The sequence below is a fragment of the Cervus canadensis genome, chromosome 24, assembly GCF_019320065.1.
Source record: "Cervus canadensis isolate Bull #8, Minnesota chromosome 24, ASM1932006v1, whole genome shotgun sequence".
In the NCBI taxonomy this organism is placed as follows: Eukaryota; Metazoa; Chordata; class Mammalia; order Artiodactyla; family Cervidae; genus Cervus; species Cervus canadensis.
The window spans coordinates 19,519,272-19,544,511 of NC_057409.1; the positions used below are offsets into that span (position 1 = coordinate 19,519,272).

The 25,240-nt window shown below is 36.1% G+C and overlaps 1 protein-coding gene across 8 annotated transcripts in view; it reads right to left on the reverse strand.

Annotated features, from left to right (window-relative positions):
• Positions 1-25,240, reverse strand: part of AGFG1 (ArfGAP with FG repeats 1) — a 74,043-nt gene that overhangs the window by 12,025 nt on the left and 36,778 nt on the right. For 3 of the 8 annotated variants that reach the window (XM_043444790.1, XM_043444786.1, XM_043444785.1), the window contains exons 3-9: positions 14,643-14,758; positions 11,004-11,166; positions 9,704-9,857; positions 4,385-4,504; positions 3,659-3,730; positions 2,344-2,553; positions 714-894 (exon numbers count right to left, since the gene is read on the reverse strand). In XM_043444790.1, the coding sequence (XP_043300725.1) occupies positions 714-894; positions 2,344-2,553; positions 3,659-3,730; positions 4,385-4,504; positions 9,704-9,857; positions 11,004-11,166; positions 14,643-14,758 (1,016 nt within the window). The remainder of the gene's footprint in view (positions 1-713; positions 895-2,343; positions 2,554-3,658; positions 3,731-4,384; positions 4,505-9,703; positions 9,858-11,003; positions 11,167-14,642; positions 14,759-25,240) is intronic. The other 5 variants (XM_043444789.1, XM_043444788.1, XM_043444792.1 and 2 more) reach the window with 3 other exon arrangements.

Genomic DNA, 25,240 nt, shown 5'->3' on the forward strand with positions numbered 1-25,240 from the left:
AAATAAAAAGTTACTCAGATAAAAGAGACAATCTATAGGAATGGAAAATCAAGGATAAGACACTGTACAGGTAAGTCACCTATACTTCTGGGTCTGCTTCCTTGACCCAAAAAGAAGTCAAAAAACTAGAAGAGTTTTTAAAGATCAAATGTTTTTAAAATGTGGTAGACGCTCTTCTGCCAAGAATTCCTTACACCAGACATATATAAACACTGTAACAGATACATCTATTTATAAATACCAGTAGAGAGAAAAGATATAGGATTAATCTTGGGTTCTGGTGCAAATCTTTCTAAAACTTTACTTACAACTCAGACTACAACATGTTACTTTCAGTGTTTAATCTTCATGACTAAGAATTGTACCTTAAAAGTAAGTAATTCTGTAAATGGATTCTGAGTATAATTAAATTTGTATTTAACAATTAACACATCCATTTCAGGATGTGTATATACTCTAAATTACATTTCAGCATTCAAGGGGAAAAATTACTTTTGATTAAACAAAAAGTATAAAACTATGGTAAACCACCTATGGTAATTACTCAAGGAGCATATTTTAATTAGAAAATGTAAACTCATAACTTTCTTCAAACTTAGAAAAATATTCAAGAATCTTTTAAATTAAGCTCCAAACAGTGATTACTTAACAACATTATTACTCAGAGTTGGAAAAAAGTTTCAAATATAAAACACAAGACAGTGACAAGCTACCTGCTAGCATTGCTTGTGGAAGTGTAGGCGTTACTGGAGGTGGCAGCAGAGCTGAAAACACTGTCCAGTTCTGCCAGGGCCGCATACTTGTCTGAAGACGCACTTGACTGACTGGGAACTGAAACCACAGAACCAACAGGAGCTTTACCTGTGGTCCCAAACCCACTACCCTGATCACCACCTACAAACAAACAAAAACAAATTAAATCAAAGATTTTAACTTACGCTTAACTTATCCTTTCAACTTACCCACCACATTTGCCATGATGTGTGAATTTAAAACTGATTTGGAGCTTAGCAAATAAATGGACATGACTTTAGAGTCTTACCTAATAAACAAATACTCCAGAAAATACTGGACAAGTTTAGTGCTATACATTCCACTCTGATAAAAATAAAATACTGTTTCTGAAATAAAAACTAAGACCCGGTACCAACTACATGTCTAGGTTACATATAAGAAGGAAATTCTCAAAGTGCTACATTAAATCTGCAATATGGGGACAACTCAATCAAGTGCACATATACACTCATCTAATGCCGAAAAATTGATGCATTTGAACTGTGGTGTTGGAGAAGACTCTTGAGAGTCCCTTGGACTGCAAGGAGATCCAACCAGTCCATCCTAAAGGAGATCAGTCCTGGGTGTTCACTGAAGGACTGAGGCTGAAACTGAAACTCCAATACTTTGGCCACCTCATGCGAAGAGCTGACTCATTGTAAAAGACCCTGATGCTGGGAGGGATTGGGGGCAGGAGGAGAAGGGGACGACAGAGGATGAGATGGCTGGATGGCATCACCGACTCGATGGGCATGAGTTTGAGTAAACTCTGGGAGTTGGTGATGGACAGGGAGGCCTGGCATGCTGTGATTCATGGGGTTGCAAAGGGTCAGACACAACTGAGCAACTGAACTGAACTGAACTGAATGCTGGACCTATGTGAACTCATTCTATTAATAATATCTTCCCAGGGTTGTTCATGAAAAAATTAAGAGATAGTAATAAGAAAACACTTACTATGCATCAGACGCTGTTCTAAATACCTCTCATGCAGTAACACATACAACACAACTTTTTAAGTCGAATGCTACTTCTATTACTCTTGGAGGGGAGATGAGAAATCAGGCTCAGAGATCAGAATGCAGAATCCAGTCTGAAAGCAGACCCTGGCTGTTCTCTTTACTACACTATGCACTTTGAGAGGCAAAAATACTAGCCTTACGAACATAACTGGGTATAAAAATACACTGCAAATATGCTTTCTTTTTAAATAAATACTAAAATAGTAATAGAAAATAGTTCAAAATTAATACATCATAGAAACTACCAAATAATCCTCTAGTCATCTCTTGACCCTTTTTTTGGCCTTTAGAACAATAAAGCACACTAAGACAAAATTAAATTTTTGTCAATTATTTTCTTTTAAATCTATAAGTGTACAAACTAGTTTCTAGGCTTTCTACCGTGTGGTTATTTCAGATCCAAAATGTGCTAAATAGTCACGAACATTTAGTGTAGATAAAACCTATACACAATGAAAAAGAGCATCCTCAGAATTTAATAAATACAACCAAATGTAGAAGACTGCTTAATATACAAATCTGTATTCTTTTCTTTAAAGCTTGATACCTTGCCCAGCACTGAAGATATTGTCTAAATTAGCAAGTGCCGCATATTTGTCTGTAGTCTGTAGACCAGCTTTGTTCGCTGAAACTTTACTAACAGCTGAAGCTGTTTGATGACTCTGGGAAGTACTGAAGGTTCCAAAATCAGCACTGGAGGATTTGGGGAAGTTATCAAAATGAGCAAAATTAGCATTTACTGATCCAGCACTTCCACCTGTAATAGAATAGACAGAAAACTTGAAACTGCAAGACTTTCCCAATATCCTTTGATAGATTAAATGATCACTTCTTCTTAAATTAAGTTTCCATAAGTAATCCTAAATTCTTAAAAGTAAAAACTGGCAAATGGCATTCAATTTGAATCATCTACACACGACTATTCACAATCTGCAAAAATAGGTTTTCAAAGGTCCTGACAACATATAGGGCAACAAGCTCCTATGTGTAATTGTGTAACTACCTATCCCGGAATGAACAAAATAATTCACAGGAGAGTCTCCATGCTACCCAGTTTTATTGTACTTGAAGAGCTACTACTCAATTCCACATAATAATTTAATGTACACACAACACTACAATGTCTTCAGTAAAATTATGCTAACATATTTCAAGGAAAAAATAAGAGCACATAATATATAAATAATATAAATATTACATCAACTTTATCCTACTAAGATTTTAAAGACTGTTCTATATTCTAGAATCTTCCCTAACATACTACCAAAACACTAAAAACCAGTATATATTCATTCTATGCTTCTGATGTTATACTTTTGATGTTTGTTCTTTATACCTAAATATTAGTTTCAGCAATCAAGATATTAGATATAGATACGTGTATATACAGTTATAGATTAAACTGAGAGCAACACGCACTTAAACGTATTTCAGAAACAGAAAGATTACACCCTATTTAAAAAAAAAAAATAACAACACTTTCCATCAATCAATTTTTTATACATTCTAAAACAAATAGATGTCTTACAGAAATTAAACTCTATTTGTTTATGATTAAAACTAAATGTCTGTATTTAAAAGACTGTGATCTGTTACAAGGAACTGGTGAACAAAGCACATACTAAGTTTTGAAAATCTGTATGAAGAAAAGTTATTTCAAATTAATAAAAACAATTATTAAAGCAACTGTTACTGTATACTATTGTGTTCTCCGAGTTTAGCAATAGTGAGGAGAGTAAAAGTGAGAACTTATGGAGAATTATCATGAAAAGATGATTAAAATTCTGTAACTGAAAAACCTATAAAATATACCATTAAACATACAAATTAGTAAAAGATGCCTACTTGACAACAGAACTTACTGTTGGAAGCCTGGAGAGGAAAAGCTGAAGTAAATTCACCAAAACTGCAGCTAGATGAAAGCATTCTAAATGCTGGACAGCCAGAAATTATGTAAATGATGAAATTTAAAGGAAAAAAAAGAAAGTTGAAAGAAAAGGTTTTAAGACAATACAGAGTTAAAAGCTGAAAGAAAAGCAATCAGCCAAAGATCTAAACAAAGGTTCAATGAGTTTCTGAAAATAATACAGTTTATGGGTAAGTATTCAATGTTTAAAGACCAATTCCTGCACAGAAAACTATTTGAAGTTTATCAAAGTGATTATTAAAATAATCTACTCAACCAATTATTTTCTGAAGCTTGTTGCCCTGAAAATGACTTACATTTTTAGTTCTATGGAAATAATTAACAAGCTTCCTTTATTTAGAGCCTAAATTAAATCAAAACATATTTTGTGAACCTAAAAAACTATTACTACTTCAATGTCTCCGTGAGTAAGAAATTTAAGAAAGATTCATGTGCAGGAAAAGGAGAACAGACGTGAATTAGACAAAACACTAGTGTCCAGAAAAACAAATAAAGAAAAATATAAAGATTTCAGGTTTCCCCAGAGCTTTGTAAAACAGAACTATTTCAAAACCAGATAATCACAGAATTTAAGTTTAGAATAATTTTCCAAAACACATCTACAGAGTTGTATTCTATTTTTCAAAGTAAACATTTAATCATAACGCTGGAGAGGCTCTACCTGTAGTTTGGGGCTGAAAAGAAGAGTGACTTGCTGTGGGGAAACCTCCAAAATTACTGGAACCACTAGACTGTCCAAATGCATCAAAGTTTGCAAAATCTGCATTTGCAGAATTCTGAGCTGTAAATGGTAAGGAATAATACATGTTAATGAATATGAAAATTATAAATGAAAAATATGATAAATGAGTTTAAGAATTTTAAGAAAGTTTCCACGTTTCATAACTTAAAGAAAATTCATTTAGAAATCAGATTTTAAGTTCTACAAATGTTTATTTCACCCAACTGCAAGCAATTCATCAAAGGGCATCCAGGACAATGATAAATTTGTACACAAATAGCCTTTGAGTGACATCAGGAATAGTACTATAAAGTGACTCTATTAAAGGAAACTCTGAATTAACAGCACTAAATAACACAAGTTTCAGTAAAGCAGACAAGAGATGTGGGATACAGGATACATTTGGAAAATTGGGATTTAAAATGGTGATTCACCAGTTACATGAATCATATAAAAATGGCTTCATTACATTAAAAATTTTTGTTGTTTTTAAGCTTACAACTATGTTACATCACAGCATACTTTAAAAAAAAGTATACAAAAAGATGGACATGATCATCAAATAAACTGAAGAAACTCATATTTTATTAGGAGCCTGTCATTTTAAAACACACATTAACTTAAGAAACAATAAAAACTAGTAAAAATTATACCATAAATATACCTCAAACCTACTGAAAAAGACCAACTGGCATTTCCCAACTGGTAACCAATCTAAGAGCAAAGTCCTAGGCTTCTCTAAAGTTAAAATATGTAAGGCAAAGCAAAAGACTCTTCAAAAGGCCCAAACAGATGCTGGATAAGATTTTTATAGAGGATGAGAATAAGAAGTGGTTGATATGCAGGAAAGTGAATGGTAAACGCTAAGAATGAAAAGGATGTCCAAAAGATGGAGAAAGCTTCTATGTCACCAACAAAGTGAGAGCCATTTTAAATTCCTTGGCAGGCAATTCTATTTCGAGGCAGTTTTTGTAAAACTACTACAAATGAGCATACAGCTAATTCTAATAGCTAAACAATGTATTTTTTTATAATAATGAAAAATTAGAAACTCAAATGGCCAGCAATTAGGGACTACTTAATTAAGGATCACACGATGGAATATAATGTAGCCATTAAAAAAAAATCATGTAAAGAGTATTTAGCCCTATACAAAAATACTTACAGCAAAGTAAACAAGATAAATAGGCTAGTAAATTCGAGATACATCTTCATGAGCTAATTTCGTTAAACATGATATCATGTGCATACAAAATCTGAGTTTTAGTTAAATGGAAGTAGTGAGATTTCAGGTAGGTATCATGTCCTGAACTTGCCAAGCTTTTTCAGTGAATCTGTACTCTACTTGGGCTTCCCTGGTGGCTGAGAGGTAACAAGCCAAAAGAAGTCACTAAGCAAAAAAAATTGTTAACAAAGTAAAACATTATTCTAGGAAGAAAATCAGTAAAACTTACAGCATCTCCTGTAATTGCTGTTTTTTTTAATCTAAATGGGTATGATAATGAGCTGGGGGAGATGCACATAAAGAATATCTGGCCCCCTTTTCCTACACATCTGTGCCACTTTCTCTTCCAGCATCTTCCAACCTACCACTTCTGATAACTTTACAGGCTGAAACTTTACTTTCCCCAAAATACATGTAATAGAAGAAATACTAATAGATTAAAAAATGTTTTAATTAATTTCTTGAAAAATATTATTTTGAAACAAGTATCTATACTGGTTTAAATCATATATAAGGTTAAACACAGTTACTGACAAACTGCTGACAAAACCAGTAAGCAAGTACAGTTTAGTGAAAAGGGAATCTAAGGTAAGAGTCAGACAACTCCATTTTAACATAAGAAACTGTAAACCCTTTGATTAGTCCCTCATTGTTCTGGCTCTACCAGTATTCTTACTAGCAATATGAGAAGATTCATTAGATGGTCTCTACTAGTAAAACCAACACTATGATTCTACAACTTATGAAAAAATAGGAATAATTTCTCATCAGTTCTAAAATGCTAATCCAAAGAAAATTCTAAAAGACAAAGTAAGTTTATTAAGGCGAAAACACAGAATACAACTGTAAACCAAATGAACAGAGAGCATGATATACGAAGTTCTCAAATTCAGAGTAGATTATATTCCAAAAGGCAAGTTTCCAAGTTTTTGGAATACTTAGCTGTACGGTTGAAAACAACAAATGAAATACATCTGTCCCTTATAGAAACAGGAATGGGTCCCTAAGCTAGTTTGTGGCTTATAACCTCAAATATATATGACTATGTAGTCTATAATAATATATACTGAACATTTAACTTATATTTAGAACATCATATGGGAAAAACTTACATTGAACATGTTTTAAACATCAGGAAAAAAAATTAGTTCAATGCAATCCATTTTGTGAATCAAGTCTATTTTATCATATCTATAATTTTCCCATTGTTTTCCAACTAGAGCACCAAACAAACTAATCAAATACCTATTCATTACAACAAAACAGGATTTTGTAATACTTCTATCAGTTCTTATTTGTAGATACTGAATCTACTCACTGTTTTCAACAACTTTTTACAGTAACTTTTAAAATTTATAAGCATTATGGAATGAAACTCTGATAAAACACAACTTTGAAATTAAACACTAATAATACAATAAACAAAAACTATCTAGAACCTCAAATAACTTCTACACAAAGAAATCCAGACTAAAAAGAATGTGACAAAACAGTAAAGATGCTTTTTATATAATCTTATTCAAAAAGTACGAGAGTCAACTCAGTACTCTTTTGTACTGAGTACAAAATTCTAAAGTACTTAGTACCTTAGAATTTAAGGTACTAAGTCAATGAGCCTGAATCTTGCTGAGAGCTGTCTTTACACTTCAATGAGCAATAGATACTCATGTAAAAGGGAAAAAAAATAAAAATGTAGAGACCAGAGGATAGCAGCCAACAACTCTCATCAAAATCAGATAACAGACTTCATTCCATTTATACAATATTTTAGATTATTTTCATCAATTCCTAACATTTAAAGAGAGCATTTCAACAAGATTTCTTGCTTCTCTTAAAAGAATCAATATATTAGGAACCCCGAGCCTGCATTTCCATGTGGCAACAGGAGATTACAGAATATCCCCCTCTGAAAGGGACACTGTGGTCCCTTCCACAGTGCATTCATTACACTACTCATCTGTGTTAACTGGGTGGCAAGGCAATTGAGTTTGACATCCCTTGTATGTGACAATAATCAATGACAGTTTACAGTTTCTGTGATATGTTTATTACCAGGCAAGATAACTACTACATTCCATAGTAAATTATGTTTCTAACTGCCATGTATATTTCTGTAGAAGATGACTTTTCCTGAACATAATACTGACCCCATCATCGACACACATCCATACACACTAACTCAGCCAGAATGTTCAAATGAAGAAGGGTAAAGACTTCTGGTTTTTAAGCCATTAAACTGTCTGTAAAAGAACGGGTTTTCCTATAAAATAATGCTAGCCAGATTGGCTTATCTGAATAATTACTGTTTGCCATTAAAGGTTCCATTTGTCACATCAATCTGTTCAGGAGAAAGTTTTCACCCAATTATTTTTTTTTGAAATGAGAATTTCAGGGCAAGAATTCAGCTATCAATGATTTTAAATCTGCAAACCATGTATGAAAAAGTAACAATTCAGAGTGCTTACAAAGGTTCTGGGAAAAGATATTTCAGATTGAACCAAGACATTGGCTTACACTTAAAAACTACGTAAGGTAAAAATAAAAGATGGCATCAACTATACTAGAAGGGAAAATAAATAAGTGACTTTATTAGCTTTTTCTTGCAATATCCATATATATTTCTTATTCTCCTGGAATCAAATGAGGTAAGAAGAGAGTAATCTGAGTGGTCCTTTGTAAAAACAAAAGAATTTTAGGTTAAAAAATTATTACTCTCAGGCAACCTGACCCAATCTACATGGTTATTAAACTACTTCCTCAGACATATCTGTCCTCTACTATATTTCTGTCATATGTGGGAAAGAGGCAAACAATATTTAATATCTTCAATCAATCTGATAAAATCATACATTGCTATTTTTTAACATTTATATGTTACTATTAAATAATGACAATTATTTTCAAAAAGCATTTTAAGGGAGTTATTGAAAATATAAGGGTAATCATGGTACAAATTAAGTCTGTGGAGTACACTGACTTGTCTATTTTTTTTGCTAATATGGCTACATAGAAAAGTATAACATTAATCCCCTGACCTGCAAATATTCACAAATTGCATTCAGAGACCAAACACACACACACATGAAACACGAAATAAGTTGAAAATTTATAAGAGTTTGGCAGCTACTTATCTATCAATCAAATTATATTTCAATAAGCCTAAAATTGAGATAAGTAGAATATTCATAAATTACAGAAGCCTCACTCTCGATTCATTGATTCTTCTACCAACTGTTTTGACCATCATTCAAAAAGCAAGAGGTGAGAACAGAGAGCTAGAGCTCCTGTCTGCTCAGAGAAGGAACAACTGGCTTCCCGTCTAGAGGATGAAGGGGAAAGATTCTTTTCAGTCTCCTTCTGGACTTCTGCTACTTGGCCAATATAAGAAATGGAAAACCTACCACAGTCCCAACAACGTAAGCTTCCTGATTTCTTACCCTTTTCAGTATAATCTCTCTTGAAAGAAATCTTCATCCTAGTATCTCTTTTTAAAGTAAACACATACAGACACAAACATACATAAATCACACCACAACTTCCTTCTGTAGCATAGTCTTAGAAAATGTTTTTATTGATATTTAAAACAAAAATGCCTTTAATGTTTGATAGAAACGTGGCTGAAGGTTTTCTATAATTTTCCAAATTATCTCAAACAGCATATTTTTTGATACATATACATGAAATAATTTGTACCATTATTATCCAACTATAAGCCAGGACATGAAACTGAAAGGAAAAAAAGGGCAGAGCGCATCACAAATTCACAGGTGAGTAAAAGAAGGTAAAGTAAGGCCCAAAATACAAACAGGAAACCAATTCAGTAAGTACTGGCTTCTGTCATATTTATAAAACAGTGAAATACATACATGCAAAAATATAAAGAAAAAAAGTCTTCTTTTTCTAAAGAAAGAAAAGTCTCAAATTATCAAATAAAACTGCTTCAAAATGACCAAGTGAATTCTTAATTTAGTGCTCCACATTTAATTTGATGATTATTCAAACACTGGCAAAAGCTGCTAGGAAAAAACACTTACCTGCGTGACTGTTGAAATGTGCAAAGTTAGCAAAATTGGCTGTAGCTGTTGACTGAGGTGCTGGAGCAGCAAAGATGTCTGAGCCAAGATCACTTAAAAGGTCAAACTGCTTCTTTTCCTGCTGCTGCCCTTGGGAGCGACCTACAACAGGGGACTATAAACCACATATTAACTACAAAGAGCTTCCAGTTAGATTTGCTGAACTTTTATAAAACTATCTCCAATTCACCAAGCTTAAAACACTTCACTCAGTCGTGTCCGAATCTTTGCGACCCCGTGGACTGTAGCCTACCAGGCTCCTTCATCCATGGGATTCTCCAGGCAAGAGTACTGGAGTGGGTTGCCATTTCCTTCTCCAGGGGGTCTTCCCAACCCAGGGATCAAAGCCGGGTCTGCCACATTGCAGGCAGACGCTTTTACCATCTGAGCCATGCTTTCTGAAAAGCACAAATTTTCAACATCTATGCCCATAATTATCTTTTAAGTACAGAGTCAAAAGCAATGAAGTATAATTACAGCAGGTGTCATTGTTACACCTCATGACACAAAGCAGACTTACTGCTAACAGAGTATGATGGTGAGGCTTCCACAGAACAAATCTTTTATCCAAGGGAGGAGGTATGATATACTGACTTCACCCTTCTCTTCATTTTTCACTCAAAGCTTTGGTGAAAATGGAGTGATTTATCTAGCTGCCCTAGTATATGCATTTTTTAAAAGGGTGGAATTTAATTCAAATAATAACATGCTTCAGAATCATTCTTACATAAGACAGACATAATGCCAGAGTAACAGATTTGTCATAACTCGTCTGACTGTCATGAAGTAAAGAAGCACAAGCTCTAGACACCAACTGCTGAAAAGACTTCAGTCTACTCAGTTTTTTAGAATAAGTTATGTAATGCAAAGCTACCTGCGTTTCAATGATAAACATGCTTCACCATCAGGATGGGGAAAAAATTCTGTGCTTGAGAAATCCTTTCCTGTAAAAGTATATCACAAAGCCTATACTGTTCTAAATAACTCTGATGGTCACCACAGATTCATGTTTTACCACTATATGTTACATCTATGACAATGCTCCTGTATACCTTTACAAACTCGTATTCGCGATAGCAAAACCCACAAAAAATAGACACACTCCAACCACTTAACCAAGTATCTTTTAATGTATTATAAACCATTAGGACATAATGGTACTGGTATACAAGTAGCATTATGCAACTGTCTTAATTCCCAAATTCATTGTACTCAATCCTCCTTACATAGAAGCTTCTACAAAGACTTAAAAATGACTCACCTGACTAGGTGTGCCCTTATTTAAGTGCAGTGCTGGTGCTGAATCTCCTAAAAGAGATTTCAGTGGTTTGACCTCAGGCGTGCTGCTCGTACTACTGGCAGAGGACCCTGAAATAGATGCATGGACTGACGCCACCACTTTGGCTTGTTCTGGTGGGACATACCTAAAACATATGAAAAGTTGAAGAGGCAGTTAACTAAGGAAGTGGTAGGGAACACTAAGCTCAAAAAGCTTAACTCTATAATTCTGGACAAGACTGCTTCGATATTAATCTAATTTCAAAACCCTCTAAGAATTGACACCATAAGAGTACACTTAATTAAAATATTCAGAGAAAAGGTAATAAAAGAGCAACCACAAAACTTGCTTCAACTATTTACTTACAGTTTTTCTAAGATAACAATATTAACTGCTTTTTTTAAAAAAGAAGACTTATAGTTCAGCATGATGATAGTTAATAATTCTAATTTTTAAAAACCAAAGTACTGTAAGGTCATAAATAACATTTGAAAACTGAGCAAAAGGAAAAAAAAAATATTTATTATGTTACAATTAATAGCTCAAAATATAAAGGTCTATTATAAATCTATAAGAATAAGATTAACTACTCAATTTTTAAATGGACAGAAGCAATTCACCGAGATACAGAAATGAAAACATTTTTAACTTAATAAAAGATGTAAATTAAAATGGCATGCATTTGGTCTGAGTATAAACTTTATAAATTTTGTTACTCTCTAATAAAATACTCTGTGCCCCAGAAGTACCATTTCCAGTAACCTATCCTTAGGCAATAATTGGGTTAAGTGTAAATAAACATATGTTACCACAGCACTCTAAAATTTCAAAAAAAAAAGGGCAATAAACCAAAATTCACCAGGAGAAAAATGCTTAAAAGGGTTATGCTAGTATCTATATAATACACAGCTGCCTTGTCTTGACATGGAAAGACATTCATAAGACTTCACAGGTCTTTCAGATTTGACTCCAATCATGTAAGGACTTATGGAGTGAAAAGAATAAAGGAAAGAGAAGGGGAAGTGAGAATACAATGCCCACATACTGGCAGTGCTATCTCCAGGGCTGGCATTCTGTGAGAGCTCTTGCTCACAGAATTTCTGGGTTTGGTTCTATCTAGCCTCCTTCCCCATATAACACAGGTGGGAGAAGCAGAAAAGCAGAGTTCTTCTACTGTGCTCCACATGTGTGTGCGTGTGTGCTCAGCTGTGTCTGACTCTCTGCGACCCCATGGACAGTAACCCGCCAGGGTCCTCTGTCTGTGCTCCGGAATCAGAGTTCAAATCCTAGCTCCATCACTCAACAGATGTGAAACCCAGGGCAGACAACTTCAGCACTCTGTGCCTCCGAAGTTTCCTCTAAAACACTGAAATATGGTTACTATGAGGTATAAACAAATTAACATTTACAAAGTACCTATACACTGTTCTGGTACACAAGTATTGGCTATTATCAAATTATATAATAATCACAAACAATAAAACTTTTGTTTTTTTCAGTATATGGAAGAGATGAAAACAGGAAGTTACATTTTCCCATAGTTTGGCTTTATCAGTGGTGATGCCAATTTCTGAGAATAGCCAAGCCTTTTTAAAGCATAAAATCAAGTAAGAATCTTTGGCTCAAAGGCTTATGGAGCTACAAGTAAAAAAGCTAACTAAGCATGTACAGCATAGGAAGTGAGTTCGAAAACTGGTTAAAAGAACAATTTCAAAAACCCTTTAGATGACTGAACCAGCCTCAATGTCTTAAGTGTAGCTGCCCACAGTGAGGGTTTTTAGGGAGATTGCATTTGGATAACGCTTATGTCGCAGGGAAGGAAATGGCAACCCACTCCAGTGTTCTTGCCTGGAAAATACCATGGAGCCTAGTAGGCTCCTCCATCCAAGAGGTCGCAAAGAGTCGGACATGACTGAGCGACCTCACTTTCACCTATGTCGCATTACAAACCCATTGCACCACTCCCTAGGTACATATCACAGGTGTGCGGGAGCATGAGTTTAAAACGCAAAGGTCCCAGCCCACCTGAGTGCTAGTCATTCCCTCTCCCCTACCCACCAACTGAAGTTTGTATTTGTCTTACTCTTATTACTATTCTGTTTCTAAGGACAGAAAAGATAACACAAATTATAATTTTTTGAGGTTTACAATTATTTGGTTATGGCTTGAATAAATAATTTTTATTATTTTATTTTGTGGCTATTATCACTAATGCAGGGAGAGAGGACTTCCGGTTTTAATTCTATAAACTCTCATTCACACACACTTTCCTCTTATCAGCTGAAGCTAAAGCATTTGAAAACCCAGCTAAGTTCTATTCAAACCGTGAGCTGGTAAAAGTGAAACTTGGGAAAATGAAAAATTAGGCCAAGGCTATCAAGGAGAAAGGTCTTAACTACAGGATAAAAGGTCTGGGAAATTTAGAACTAAAATGATAAAAAGATAATTATATACTTCATTTTAAGAGAATAATTTATGGCACCATGTTTTTACTATCACCTCATCTTCTAAGTTTTGTTTTTTTCTTTCCTGAGCTAAAATCTTGCTGTTATTTTTTCTTCTATGTTCATACATGATGTTTCTAGTAATGCTGAATATGGCCCTGGCAAAAATTAGTGTCCTCTAGAGAATAGTAAGAATACAGAGTTCACAGAATATACAAATCAGAGCCACTTCTTTCTACTATGCTCACCCAAGAGAGGTGGAGATATCTCACTCATAACCACAGCAAGTATTCCCTCAACCAGAACAGTTTTTTGAAGATATTCTCTGGGTTAAAATACAGTTCCTCTGGCAAACAAGAGGCCATTTACTTCTTCATTATCCTTCTATTTATGATTCTCTCTCATCTTTTTAACCTCTCAAGAAGGAAAATACACACTACTGAAACTAAAACACACACACTAAAGAAATAACCAAGAATTCATCACTAATGAGTCTTAGTAAGCTGACTTAAATTGTTCTCATACAGCTAAAAATTAAGAGCTCAAGGTAGCTGAACACTAGTTCTACGAATATACCCTTGCTCTGCTTTAAAACACTTCACTAGCCACATGTACATCTGTTTTAACTACTTTTCAAAAATTAACATATGACAGATTTGGTTTAAAAAGTAAAAACACTTCCTTCTTAACAAGGTAGAAAAATGACTTCTTGGGTGGGTAGTGAGGGGTATTTTGAGCAAAGAATTATTGCAACCTGCAATTAAGTGAATAGATTGCTTCATGAGTGCTTTAGCGCAATGCTTACTATATAAAAGAAACTAAAGAAACACTTGCTAAACGAAGGAAGATTTTTAAGAAAGGAGGTTTTACATGACTACGTCTAGAGAAGCTAACAGGGACAGTAAAGGTTTAGAAGGAAGAATCCCCGATTTCCCAAAAAAGGGTAAGAGGCCTGGTGGTGACAAAAAGGCTACTGCCAGGCACAGATGAGTTAGGATAAAGCAGAAGTAAAGGTTTTTGGAAATCAAATCCAATAAAAGCCAAAGTATAATGAGTATCTACCTATTTCCTTATTTCCTGTCTACCTACTTATTTCCTTCCTTTCTGTTATACTAATATTACCCATAATTAATGCAATTTGGGGAGCCTTTGCTCTAAATAGAAACTATTCACTCACCATCTTTTCTTTTCATATTTTTCTTGTAGGAACTCTTTCACTTTTTGTGGATCCCTGAAGTCTGGAATTGCTGAAGATCTATCATCAAATAATCCTAGCCAAATCTGTTTACAGACCTTTGGAAAGAATTACAAAAACAAAAGTGTTAAATTCAACATCTTAATGAAATTTTAAGAGATAATTAAGATTCATTCAGAAAACTAACCTACTTTAATTTTAATAATATTGCTTTCAATAGGATATTAATCACAATAAGCAATGGAGAAGCAACAAATGAAGGACCTAATTTATTTTAATGCTATAGCATGCAGTAAAGTCTTATCAACAGCATCACAAAGACAGCTCCTCAAAGAGAAATAAATGGTGAAATGGGATCTAAGAGGACCTCAGACTGTTTGATCTTAGGATAATCATAAACTGTAAACCATTAGCAAAGTCATGTAACCTTTATGAACCTCAGGTCCTTCACCCCATAAAACAAAGGAATTTGATCAGCAATCTCTTAATCCTTGACAGGTTTAAAAATCAGCCAAAAAGAACAAATAAAAAGTACTAGAATCATACACAACTTGCTTTTAAAGTATAATATAAGAAAAATACAAGGCAGCTATGACTCTAGCTTTATAACTGCCTCCTATACTTTTCCCCCCTAATGGCTAAAAACTGAGAGTCTAAGATTATCTAACTTTTTAGCAAAAATCAAAGAAACAAAATGATGCAATACTCAAATAGGATACAAAGTATAGAGAGAACTGTACAGAAAAAGTTGATAAGGTGTGTTTCATCAAAATTTAAAACTATTGCTCTTCAGCCACCAGCTGATGAAAGGAAGTTACAGAATGTTAAAGAGTGGACAGAAAATTTGAACAGACACTTCATCAAAGAAGATATACAGATGGCAAATAAGCAGCCCAAGATCGCAGGCCATGTAGAAAATGCAAATTAAAACAACACTGAGTCCCGGTACACAGACACCCATATAAACCACCAGAACGGCCAAACAAAAAGACTAAAGCAAGACAAAGCGAGGCTTTTTTCATGAACTGTATCAGTCAGAAATGTAATGGAACATAAGTTCCTGTGTTCGATCCCCAGGACCCGCACCAAAAAAAAAAAGTCATGGAGAAAATGCCTTATGAAGCATCCCCTAGAAGAATTTTCCTTTTCTCCTCTACAGACCATTGTTTAACTTTCTTGTGCCATTAAGTTTTTTGATACAGAAGAGTTATTTCTGGATGTTCTTATAAATAAGTGTATTATTATTGAAATAGTTGGTGTTTTGACAAATATTTATCACAGTAATCCAGAAATACCCACCTCAAGCTACACAGAATGCTTATTTCTGAAATAATAAAGGTTCTAGCCAAAAAAAAAAAAAAAGACTGGCCATATCATATGCTGGTGAGAATGTGGAACAACTAAAACTCTCAAGAATGTTAAAATGGTACAATCAGTTTGGAAGGTAGTTGGCAGTTTCTTAAAAGTTAAACATATACCTACCATATGACCCACCCATCCCACTTCTAAGTAAGTACTTAATTCAAGAAACATAAAGGTACATTACACGTCCATGCTCAGATTTGAACACAAATGTTCACAGCAGCTTCATTAACTCCAAACAGAAAACAACCCAAATATCTATTAACAGGTAAGTGAATTAATAATTTTGAAATATCCAAGTTAGATACTATTTAGCAATAAAAATGAAAAAAGTATTGACACAAGAAACTACATGAATAAACCCTCAGTTATGCTGACTGAGAGACATCAGAATCCCCCCCCAAAAAGTATACATAGTTAGTATGTATACATTCATAGTATACATATTATGTAATTCCATTCATTTAAAATTTGAGGAAATGTAAACTTATCTATGGTGACGGAATGGAGATCAGGGGATGCACTAGGAAGGAGCACAACAATATTCTTGGGGATGATGAAAATGTATGTTATCATGTTACTATAATGATGGTTCACATATGTCAAAGCTCATTAAATTATACATTTTAAATACAATTTATTATAATTACCTATTCCTCAGTAAAGCTCTAAAAAACAAGTCCACAAGTTTCCAAAATTATATTACTTTAAAGAATAACACTGTGAAAAGAACACAGTATATAACTTCCAAGGCTTGACAAAAATTTGAGAAATGAGAGATGGAAAAGCAGCATCCTTCTCAGGCTTACGTGCCTGCTCACTGAAGTAGATGCAGGAATAATAAAGACAGGAAAAAAGGAGTCACCCTTCTCCTCTCCTACCATGTACCCAAAGCATGTTTCAGAACAGCATTTCTTGTGGTTCCTTACTACTCTGGGCTCAATACAAATACTATAAAGTCATTAAGGCAGTACAATAAACACAAAGGTACAGCCTTATTATAAAAACATTTCAGTGGAAAAGCCCAAGTACAAACACTCAGGAATGGTAACACAACTTACGCCACAAATACTATCTAAACCCTATTAGAGGACCAGCTTCTCTAATAAATACTTAGGTACTTAAAAAAAAAAACAACAAAAAAAACCCTTGATCCAAAAGGGTACCTGCACCCCAGTGTTCACTGCAGCAGTGTTTACAACAGCGAAGACAGGGAGACAACCTGAATGTCCATCAACAGAGCAACGGATGAAGAGGCGGCGCACAGGTATAAATGGGACGCTGCTCGGCCACAGAAAGAATGAAACAGTGCCATCTGCAGCAGTATCAACAGACAGAGAAATTATCATACCAAGTGAGGTAAGTCAGAGAAAGACAAGTATCATACGATATCACTCATGTAGAATCTAATTTTTTTAAAAGATATAAATGAACTTATTCACAAAACAGAAAAAGACTTACAGATATTGAAAACAAATGTATGGTTACCAAAGGGGAAATTGTAGGGGAAGGGGGGAAAAAATCAGGAGCTTGGGATGAAGACACACACACTACTATACACACGATAACCAACAAGGATCTACTGTATAGCACAGGGAACTCTACTCAATATTCTGTGACAACCTACGTGAGGAAAGAATCTAAGAAAAGGGAAACACGTGTGTGTAGAACTGCACTGTACGCATGAAACTAACACAGCGTTGTGAGTCAAGTATACACCAAGAAAAGTAGTATCTTTTTAAAAAGTCCACGAGACTCTTCTCAACCAGAAACCTATCATGATTCTCCCAAAATGTAATTTTAAAAGATTCTATGGCTTTAAAATTACATTCATAAAGAAATAACTGGTAGCTCCTAATTCTTTTATTTACAAAATTTCCAAGTGGGAAAACAAGACATTTGCTCAAAGACTTATTAAACTGTAACTGAAAGCATTAGCTTAGGATAATTTATGACATTTAGTCTTTGTATTCCAAAACCCCTATTAACTAATGTATACAGTTTTTTAAACTAAAAACAATTAATGAATAGCAAATAATAAAAATACAAACAAAAAGGAGATGGGTTAAAGGTAGATCATACAGTTACTGTCTTGGCACTCATCACGGTAATACACAGCAAAGATGGCGTGCTTGATGACAAGTTCTATAGATACCTGAATTAGCGGCCTGTCACTCAGGGCTTCCCAGGAGGCAACAGTGGTAAAGCAGCAACCTGCCAATGCAGGAGACATGAGAGATGCGAGGTTGGATCCCTGGGTCAGGAAGATCCCCTGAAGGAGGGTATGGCAACCCACTCCAGTATTCCTGCCTGGGGAAACCCATGGACAGAGGAGCCTGGCGGGCTGCAGTCCATAGTGTCGCAAAGAGTCAGACACGACTTAAGTGACTTAGCACGTATGCATGCACAAGTCACTCAAAATTTCACACTAACTGCTGCAGGGTCTGTTCTTTCTCCCTGACAGGTCAAACTGTTAGGGAAAATCATGAAAACTCACTGTCTCGGTCCACCACAAACTCATGCTATCTTACTACCAGAGTTCCATGATGTTGTGTGTAATCGCTCAGTCGTGTCTGACTCCTTGCAATTCTATGGACTGTACGTAGCCCGCCAGGCTCCTCCGTCCATGGGATTTTCCAAGCAAGAAAACTGGAGTGGGCTGCCTTCTCCCTTTCCAGGGGATCTTCCAGATCCAGAGAATGAGCCTGGCCTCCCGCACTGCAGGCAGACTCTTAACCATCGAGCCACCAGGGAAGCCCCGACACTGACGATGCTGTGAGCTCTCACTTCTGACTCTGCTACTCTGCAGAGGCTCCTTCCTGCACTGCTCCAAATCCTAGCTACACCTGCCACTCTTGGTAGTTGACTTCTTATTCAAGTGAAGTGACTCTCAAAATGGGATTCCCCAATCTCTTGGACTGGCAGCATCAGCATCACCTAAAAACTTGTAAATGCAAATTTTTAGGAGCCACGCAAGACCTGTGCCATCAGAACCTCTGGAGGTGGTATGCAGCAATCTGTGTCTTAGCAAGCCCTTCCAGAGACTGTGAAATAGGCCAAAGTTTGAAAACCAACTCTTTAGTAAAATCTAGGCCAGCAGATGGAAACTTTCTTCCATACGAATACTATATATAGTTTTCAGCATTTCTCAAATTTACTTAGCCATTAAATCTCTTCTTGGGCAAGATTCATGAAACAAAGACAGTATTCCAGAGATACAACTGGGAAAATGTCACAGTCCTATCTCCTTTTGATCCATTCACATTTTAATCCCTGAAAAAGTGGCTTCTGCTCCTATCATTCTCCTGGAAACTGCGATTTCAGATTTGTAGATCTTCTGATAGAAACACACAAAGTTCTCTTTTCTCCATGTTTGTTTTGGCTTTTTTTTTTTTTTTTTTTTTTGTAAAATAATAAACACCATCAACTGAAAAGAGAGGGTTTCTGAGTTAAGGAAAAATGAGAGAGTGCATAAACTAAAACTACAGGCAGCACTAAGGTTTTAAGGTACGGGTATTTAAAGTGAAATTAGTCAAAAGAGTTGTGTTTTCCTCCAGTCTCATTTGGCTGTTTAGGTACAAAGTAGGTAGAATGCTGGCTTTGATCAGGTAAAATACAACAGGTGTTGAGTGAGTGGTTTTAACAATAGACCTATAGACCATGAAATCAAAGCTAGGTTAAGAAAAATGGAAACATGGTAAGAATGATGCACAATGAAGAAATTTAGCATCAGTGGACTGGAGGTCTTAATGGTTATCCCAGAACTGTTGGAGTCAGAAATTAGAGGGCATGAGCAGTGGTGGTCAGAAAACAGGACACTTACACTTGAAATCTAACAATACAGTTACTGATATCTAAACTAGAACAAAGGAGTCCTAGACATAAATAGCCAAAGATTTCAGGAGGCTGAGGTATCTTATGTGGACACTGGGACAGCCAAAAATAATTAATAGAAAAAAAGATTCATCATGTGAAGTGTTAAAACATATATTGAATGAGAGGGGCTGACTGGTATGACAGAGCATGTGATAAATTTTACTGACAAGAACATGGGGCTGGGGGCCTTGAAACATCACTGAGGACAAGGAGGACACATAAAAGCCATCATTTGAAAGGCTTCATACATGATGAAATTCGTTTTGATGATCCCTTTGGGGAGATGGATAATTAGTTTTAATTACAGAATAATATGGTAGGTGTGGCAGTTATGAGCCTAGTTGAGGAAACCAGATTGCCTTAATGTGAATTCCAACTCGGTTGGGTAGGAGAACCTGCTTCACTGAGATGCTGGAAGAGTTAAATGAGTTAATATGTTTTCCACTCAGAACAGGTATATACAAGTGGATTTTAAATGGCATTAGCTATTACTACTTTGGTGCCTAGTCTCTTATGTGGTTTGCAGTGGAGTGTTATGGGGTGACAAAGTAAATAAGCAAGGACTGGAAAGCAGAGGTCTTACCAGAAACACAGCAAAACTGCGGTCTCTCATTCCTGCTGCAGACAGAATCAAAGTGGTCTTAACGAAACAATCACCCTCTCTGAACTTCTAGAACACTTTGTACCTCTCACATGAAACTTACCACAAACTGCCCTATATTAGGATTACTATGTGTCTTAAGGGCTTCCCTTGTGGCTCAGACGGTAAAGCGTCTGCCTACACTGCGGGAGACCTGAGTTCGATCCCTGGGTTGGAAAGATCCTCTGGAGAAGGCAATGGCACCCCACTCCAGTACTCTTGCCTGGAAAATCCCATGGACGGAGGAGCCCAGTAGGCTACAGTCCACAGGGTCACAAACAGTCGGACATGACTGAGCGACTTCACTTCACTTCATCTACTTTTGAATTCCCCATAATGCTGGAACAATGGGTTGTGCCATACTAAGGGTTCAGTAGCCAGGCTGATAATACTTAAAACCAGATGTTATGAAGGAATTAAAAATAAAATCACACATCAACCAACAGAATAAATTAGTGGAATTGTCAGAATAATTTTCTCCCTTATTCTACTGCTAATCCACTTTAGAATTGCAATCACGATAACCACTGAAAGAATCTAGAATATTTTAACATATATTTATCCATCAGGGTCGGCCTTAGGAAACAGATGACACAGTCAATTTGGGTAATCTGAGAACTGCAACAGGGACTGTTTAAAGCCGAGGTAGGCTGTAAGGAAATCACCAGTGAGAGTACAGTGTCCCAGGGTTATGAGCAACAGCAGGGCCTGCCTATCACCACCTACTGACAGCAAAGGGAGGAGGAGAGGAAGAGGTCACAACCTTAAAATAAAAACGGCTACTTGATGGGAGCTTTGACCTTCAAAGAAAGGAGGCAGCTAGGCTACAGAAATCCCACACAAAAGTTAAGAAAGTAAATATCCTAACCTTTCCCTCCTTCCTTTCTTTGATCTGCCAACAATGTTCTCCATCAGTTAAACCCTTCCAGGAGGCAAGAAAAGCCACTTGTGTACCCCAACAAACCAGGTACTTGGAGACATAACAGGGTTAAAAACTAGGGCTAGAAGGGCAGATGAAAGATATGCAGCACTGCATGTAAATCAAGTAATAAATACATGTAGTGCAAGCAATTTAACAAACTCAATTCTGAAAATCAAAAATAGGGCCCATCTATACTAATTCTCAATTACATATAAAAGAAAGAGTTAAGAAAACAGTGTTGCATCAGGCAAATAGATATGACATGTTATAGTTTTATAATCCCCTCAAGGACAACAAAATAAAGAAACTGGCTGCAATGGATACTGACCTTGAATAAGACAACCCTGTATTTTCATAAAATAAATACAAAGAATAAACAATGTGACATGACACTACCTGTAACCTCTAGGTCCAAAGATACAAAATAAGGAAAATACAGGAAGATGTTCTGGAATTACAGAAACTTTTGTCATTAAGCCAATCTACACGTATCAACTAGAATTCAGACTTTTTTTTTGCCCTTTCTCTCCTCATTAGAGAGAGGATTACTGCCTCCTTCCACTAAGATACAGTTACAGCAATTAACAATACTGTCTATAAAAGACAGGAACAAACAATAGGAGACTTAAAGAACTGAAAAATCCACAAGCATAATATCCACTTTTGAGGCGCAGAAAGAAAAGATTAACAGAAATCATTATGAACAGGAAGTATTAGAAACTCTCTAGTGAGTTACCATGGATCTACACAAATTCTGTCAGCAACATATTATTTTGCCCTAAAAGGGACAGACAATAAGGGTTTTGGGGGCCTTAGTTTGTCCTAAAAACCCACACTCGGAAAAAATATACTTCAAATTTGTGTCATGACTTAAGTTAAATACTGGAAAAAAAACTACATTATTAAAATTTCCTATACTCACCCAGACTACATGAGCATGACTATGCTAATATTTCTAGGCCACCGGCTAACAGGTATTTCTCAGTGATGGCTTAACTATAAAGGATTTATACAAACTAATAATGCTTAAAGAAATAACAACACTATCCATATGCCTTATGCAAAGATACAAATAGTCCTGCATTTATATACATCCTTTTAGGATCATGTGGTATATATTCCATCTTAAAATTTGGTTTTAAAAAATCTTTTAGCAAGAATTAGAACATATACAGCTGAGTCACTGAAAACAGGCACACACAAGCTCTATGTGCAGACCACCGGGACACGAGACTTGTGAACCAGGTATCTAAATGGGTAGGTGAGGGAGTATCAGATTAAAGACATTGAATCCAATTTATTTAATCCCAGTTTGTTGTTGTTTTTTAAGCACAAACTACCTTATAATGGCTTCCTTAGCACAGGAATCAAATTCTTCACCACCACCTATTTAGGTCCCAAAGGATCTAACCCCTGATTAACTTTCCAAACTCATCCTACAAAATCACTCTCTTCAGCCATAAAGTCTTTCCTGACCACCAATTCCAAAGGGGCAAATTCCCCACACCAAAACACATATAATATTATCACAATGTATTATTTATTTCATAGCTCTTTGTCTAACTTTTAAATGTAAATTTCACATGGCAGGTGCCTTCTCTCCAATTCATCACTATTTACTTGTATTCTCAGTGCCTGCCAAACACAGAGTAGCCACTGAATAAGTATCTGGTGCATGAATGAAAGCAACCTCCTAACAGCCATGAAATATACGTACAGTAGAAATTTTTTTTCCCTTTGTTCCATCTAAAATATACATGCTGACCTAGAAGATTTAGCTTACTAACTTATGAATAAGTAATAAATTCACCAAACCAAATTCTCAAATCAAATTTAGGCCAGATGTTAACAAATCACACCTCTCAGGCTAAATCTGGCCTATATAGCCTGCTTTTACAGCTGAAGTTTCACTGGAACACAGACCCGTCTGCTTGTTTATCTATTGTCTAGGGCTGTTTTGCTGGGTAGTTGCAACAGGGACTGCATGATCCAAAAGCCTAATATTTACTATCTGGCTCTTTAAAGAAAAAGTCTGCTGACCCCTGAACTACTTGCAAGACCCCTGGACTTAATATGACACTACCCCACTATCCAAGAATAATAAAGATTTAAATAGGACAATAAATAAAAGCCTGTTTTTGAGGTATGAGTTAATGTACATGCGAATAACAGAGATGAAAATAAAACAAGTCTTTCCCTGGAGGAAGAACTTTCCAAGAGTGAGGACTATCTAAGGGCCAATTTACTATATACACCCATTCACTTGAGAATAACAGAGAGATTAATGGGTATTTCACACTTATTCTCAAAATAACTGATAATCACAAAATAGAAAAAAGAAGCAAATACTAGGACACCAGAGAGAAATCAAATGAAGTGAAAAGACCAATAAAACTTAATTCCAAGTGTCTGGGTTGTGAAGGAGACCAAGAGCTCTAATTCAGACACCTACAGTGGAGATTAAGTAAGTCAGTGTACAAACCTCACAGCACACTCCATGCCCTGTTTCATTTAATGTTTCAAATGTCAGAACCGCATTCCAGGTAGGCTGCAAAGAACCAAAACTCATTCATATTTGATCAGATAAAACAAGTTTACTCAAAGTGAAGAGCAGCTCTTAAAAACTTTATGGGAACCTGGGCTGCAAACAGGAAGTCATCCAGGGCCTAGGCAGTCTGATTACCTGTTTCCAAAGGAGAGTGAAAACATTGGCTTAAAAATCAAGATTCAGAAAACTAAGATCATGGCATCCAGTCCCATCACTTCATGGCAAATAGATGGGGAAACAGTGGCTGACTTTATTTTTTGGGGCTCCAAAATCACTGCAGACTTTATTTTTTGGGGCTCCAAAATCACTGCAGCCATTAAATTAAAAGACACTTACTCCTTGGAAAGAAAGTTATGACCAACCTAGATAGCATATTAAAAAGCAGACAACAAAGGTCCGTCTAGTCAAGTCTATGGTTTTTCCAATAGTCATGTATGGATATGAGAATTGGACTGTAAAGAAAGCTGAGCACTGAAAAACTGATGCTTTTGAAGTGTGGTGTTGGAGAAGACTCTTGAGAGTCCCTTGGACTGCAAGGAGATCCAACCAGTCCATCCTAAAGGAGATCAGTTCTGGGTGTTCATTGGAAGGACTGATGTTGAAGCTGAAACTCCAATCCTTTGGCCACCTGATGCGAAGAGCTGACTCATTTGAAAAGACCCTGATGCTGGGAGAGACTGTGGCAGCGGGGAAGGGGACGACAGAGGATGAGATGATTGGATGGCATCACCAACTCAATGGCCTGAGTTTGGGTAGACACCGGGAGTTGGTGAGGGACAAGGAGGCCCGGCGTGCTGCAGTCCATGGGGTCGCAGAGAGTCGGACACGACTGAGCGACTGAACGGAACTGAAGCCCTTCTCCACGCTCCTACTCCCTGCAAACACATGGTTTACACACATGTCTCATCCCTGCTCATGTTTAATCTCAGTACAATTCTTTTCTTCCTGTTTACTTGTTAAGACTGCACACAGCCCAAATACATACTGCCTTTTTGGCTAAGTGACTCATCTTTTCAGTCCAGCCTCTGTGAACCTTAATTCAATTTCATAAAAGAGAGAGGATCTGATTAGTCCCTAGGCCCTAGGCTTAGGCATCCAATCAGCTGCGTGTTTTGTGGCTTTCCCAGCAGAGGGAGCCTTCCCCCATTTCTTCCTTCAGTAAGGGGAGCAAGAGCTTGGTAAGCAGCCCCTACCTCCTAAACCCATTTATTCATAAATGTAATTTGTAAATT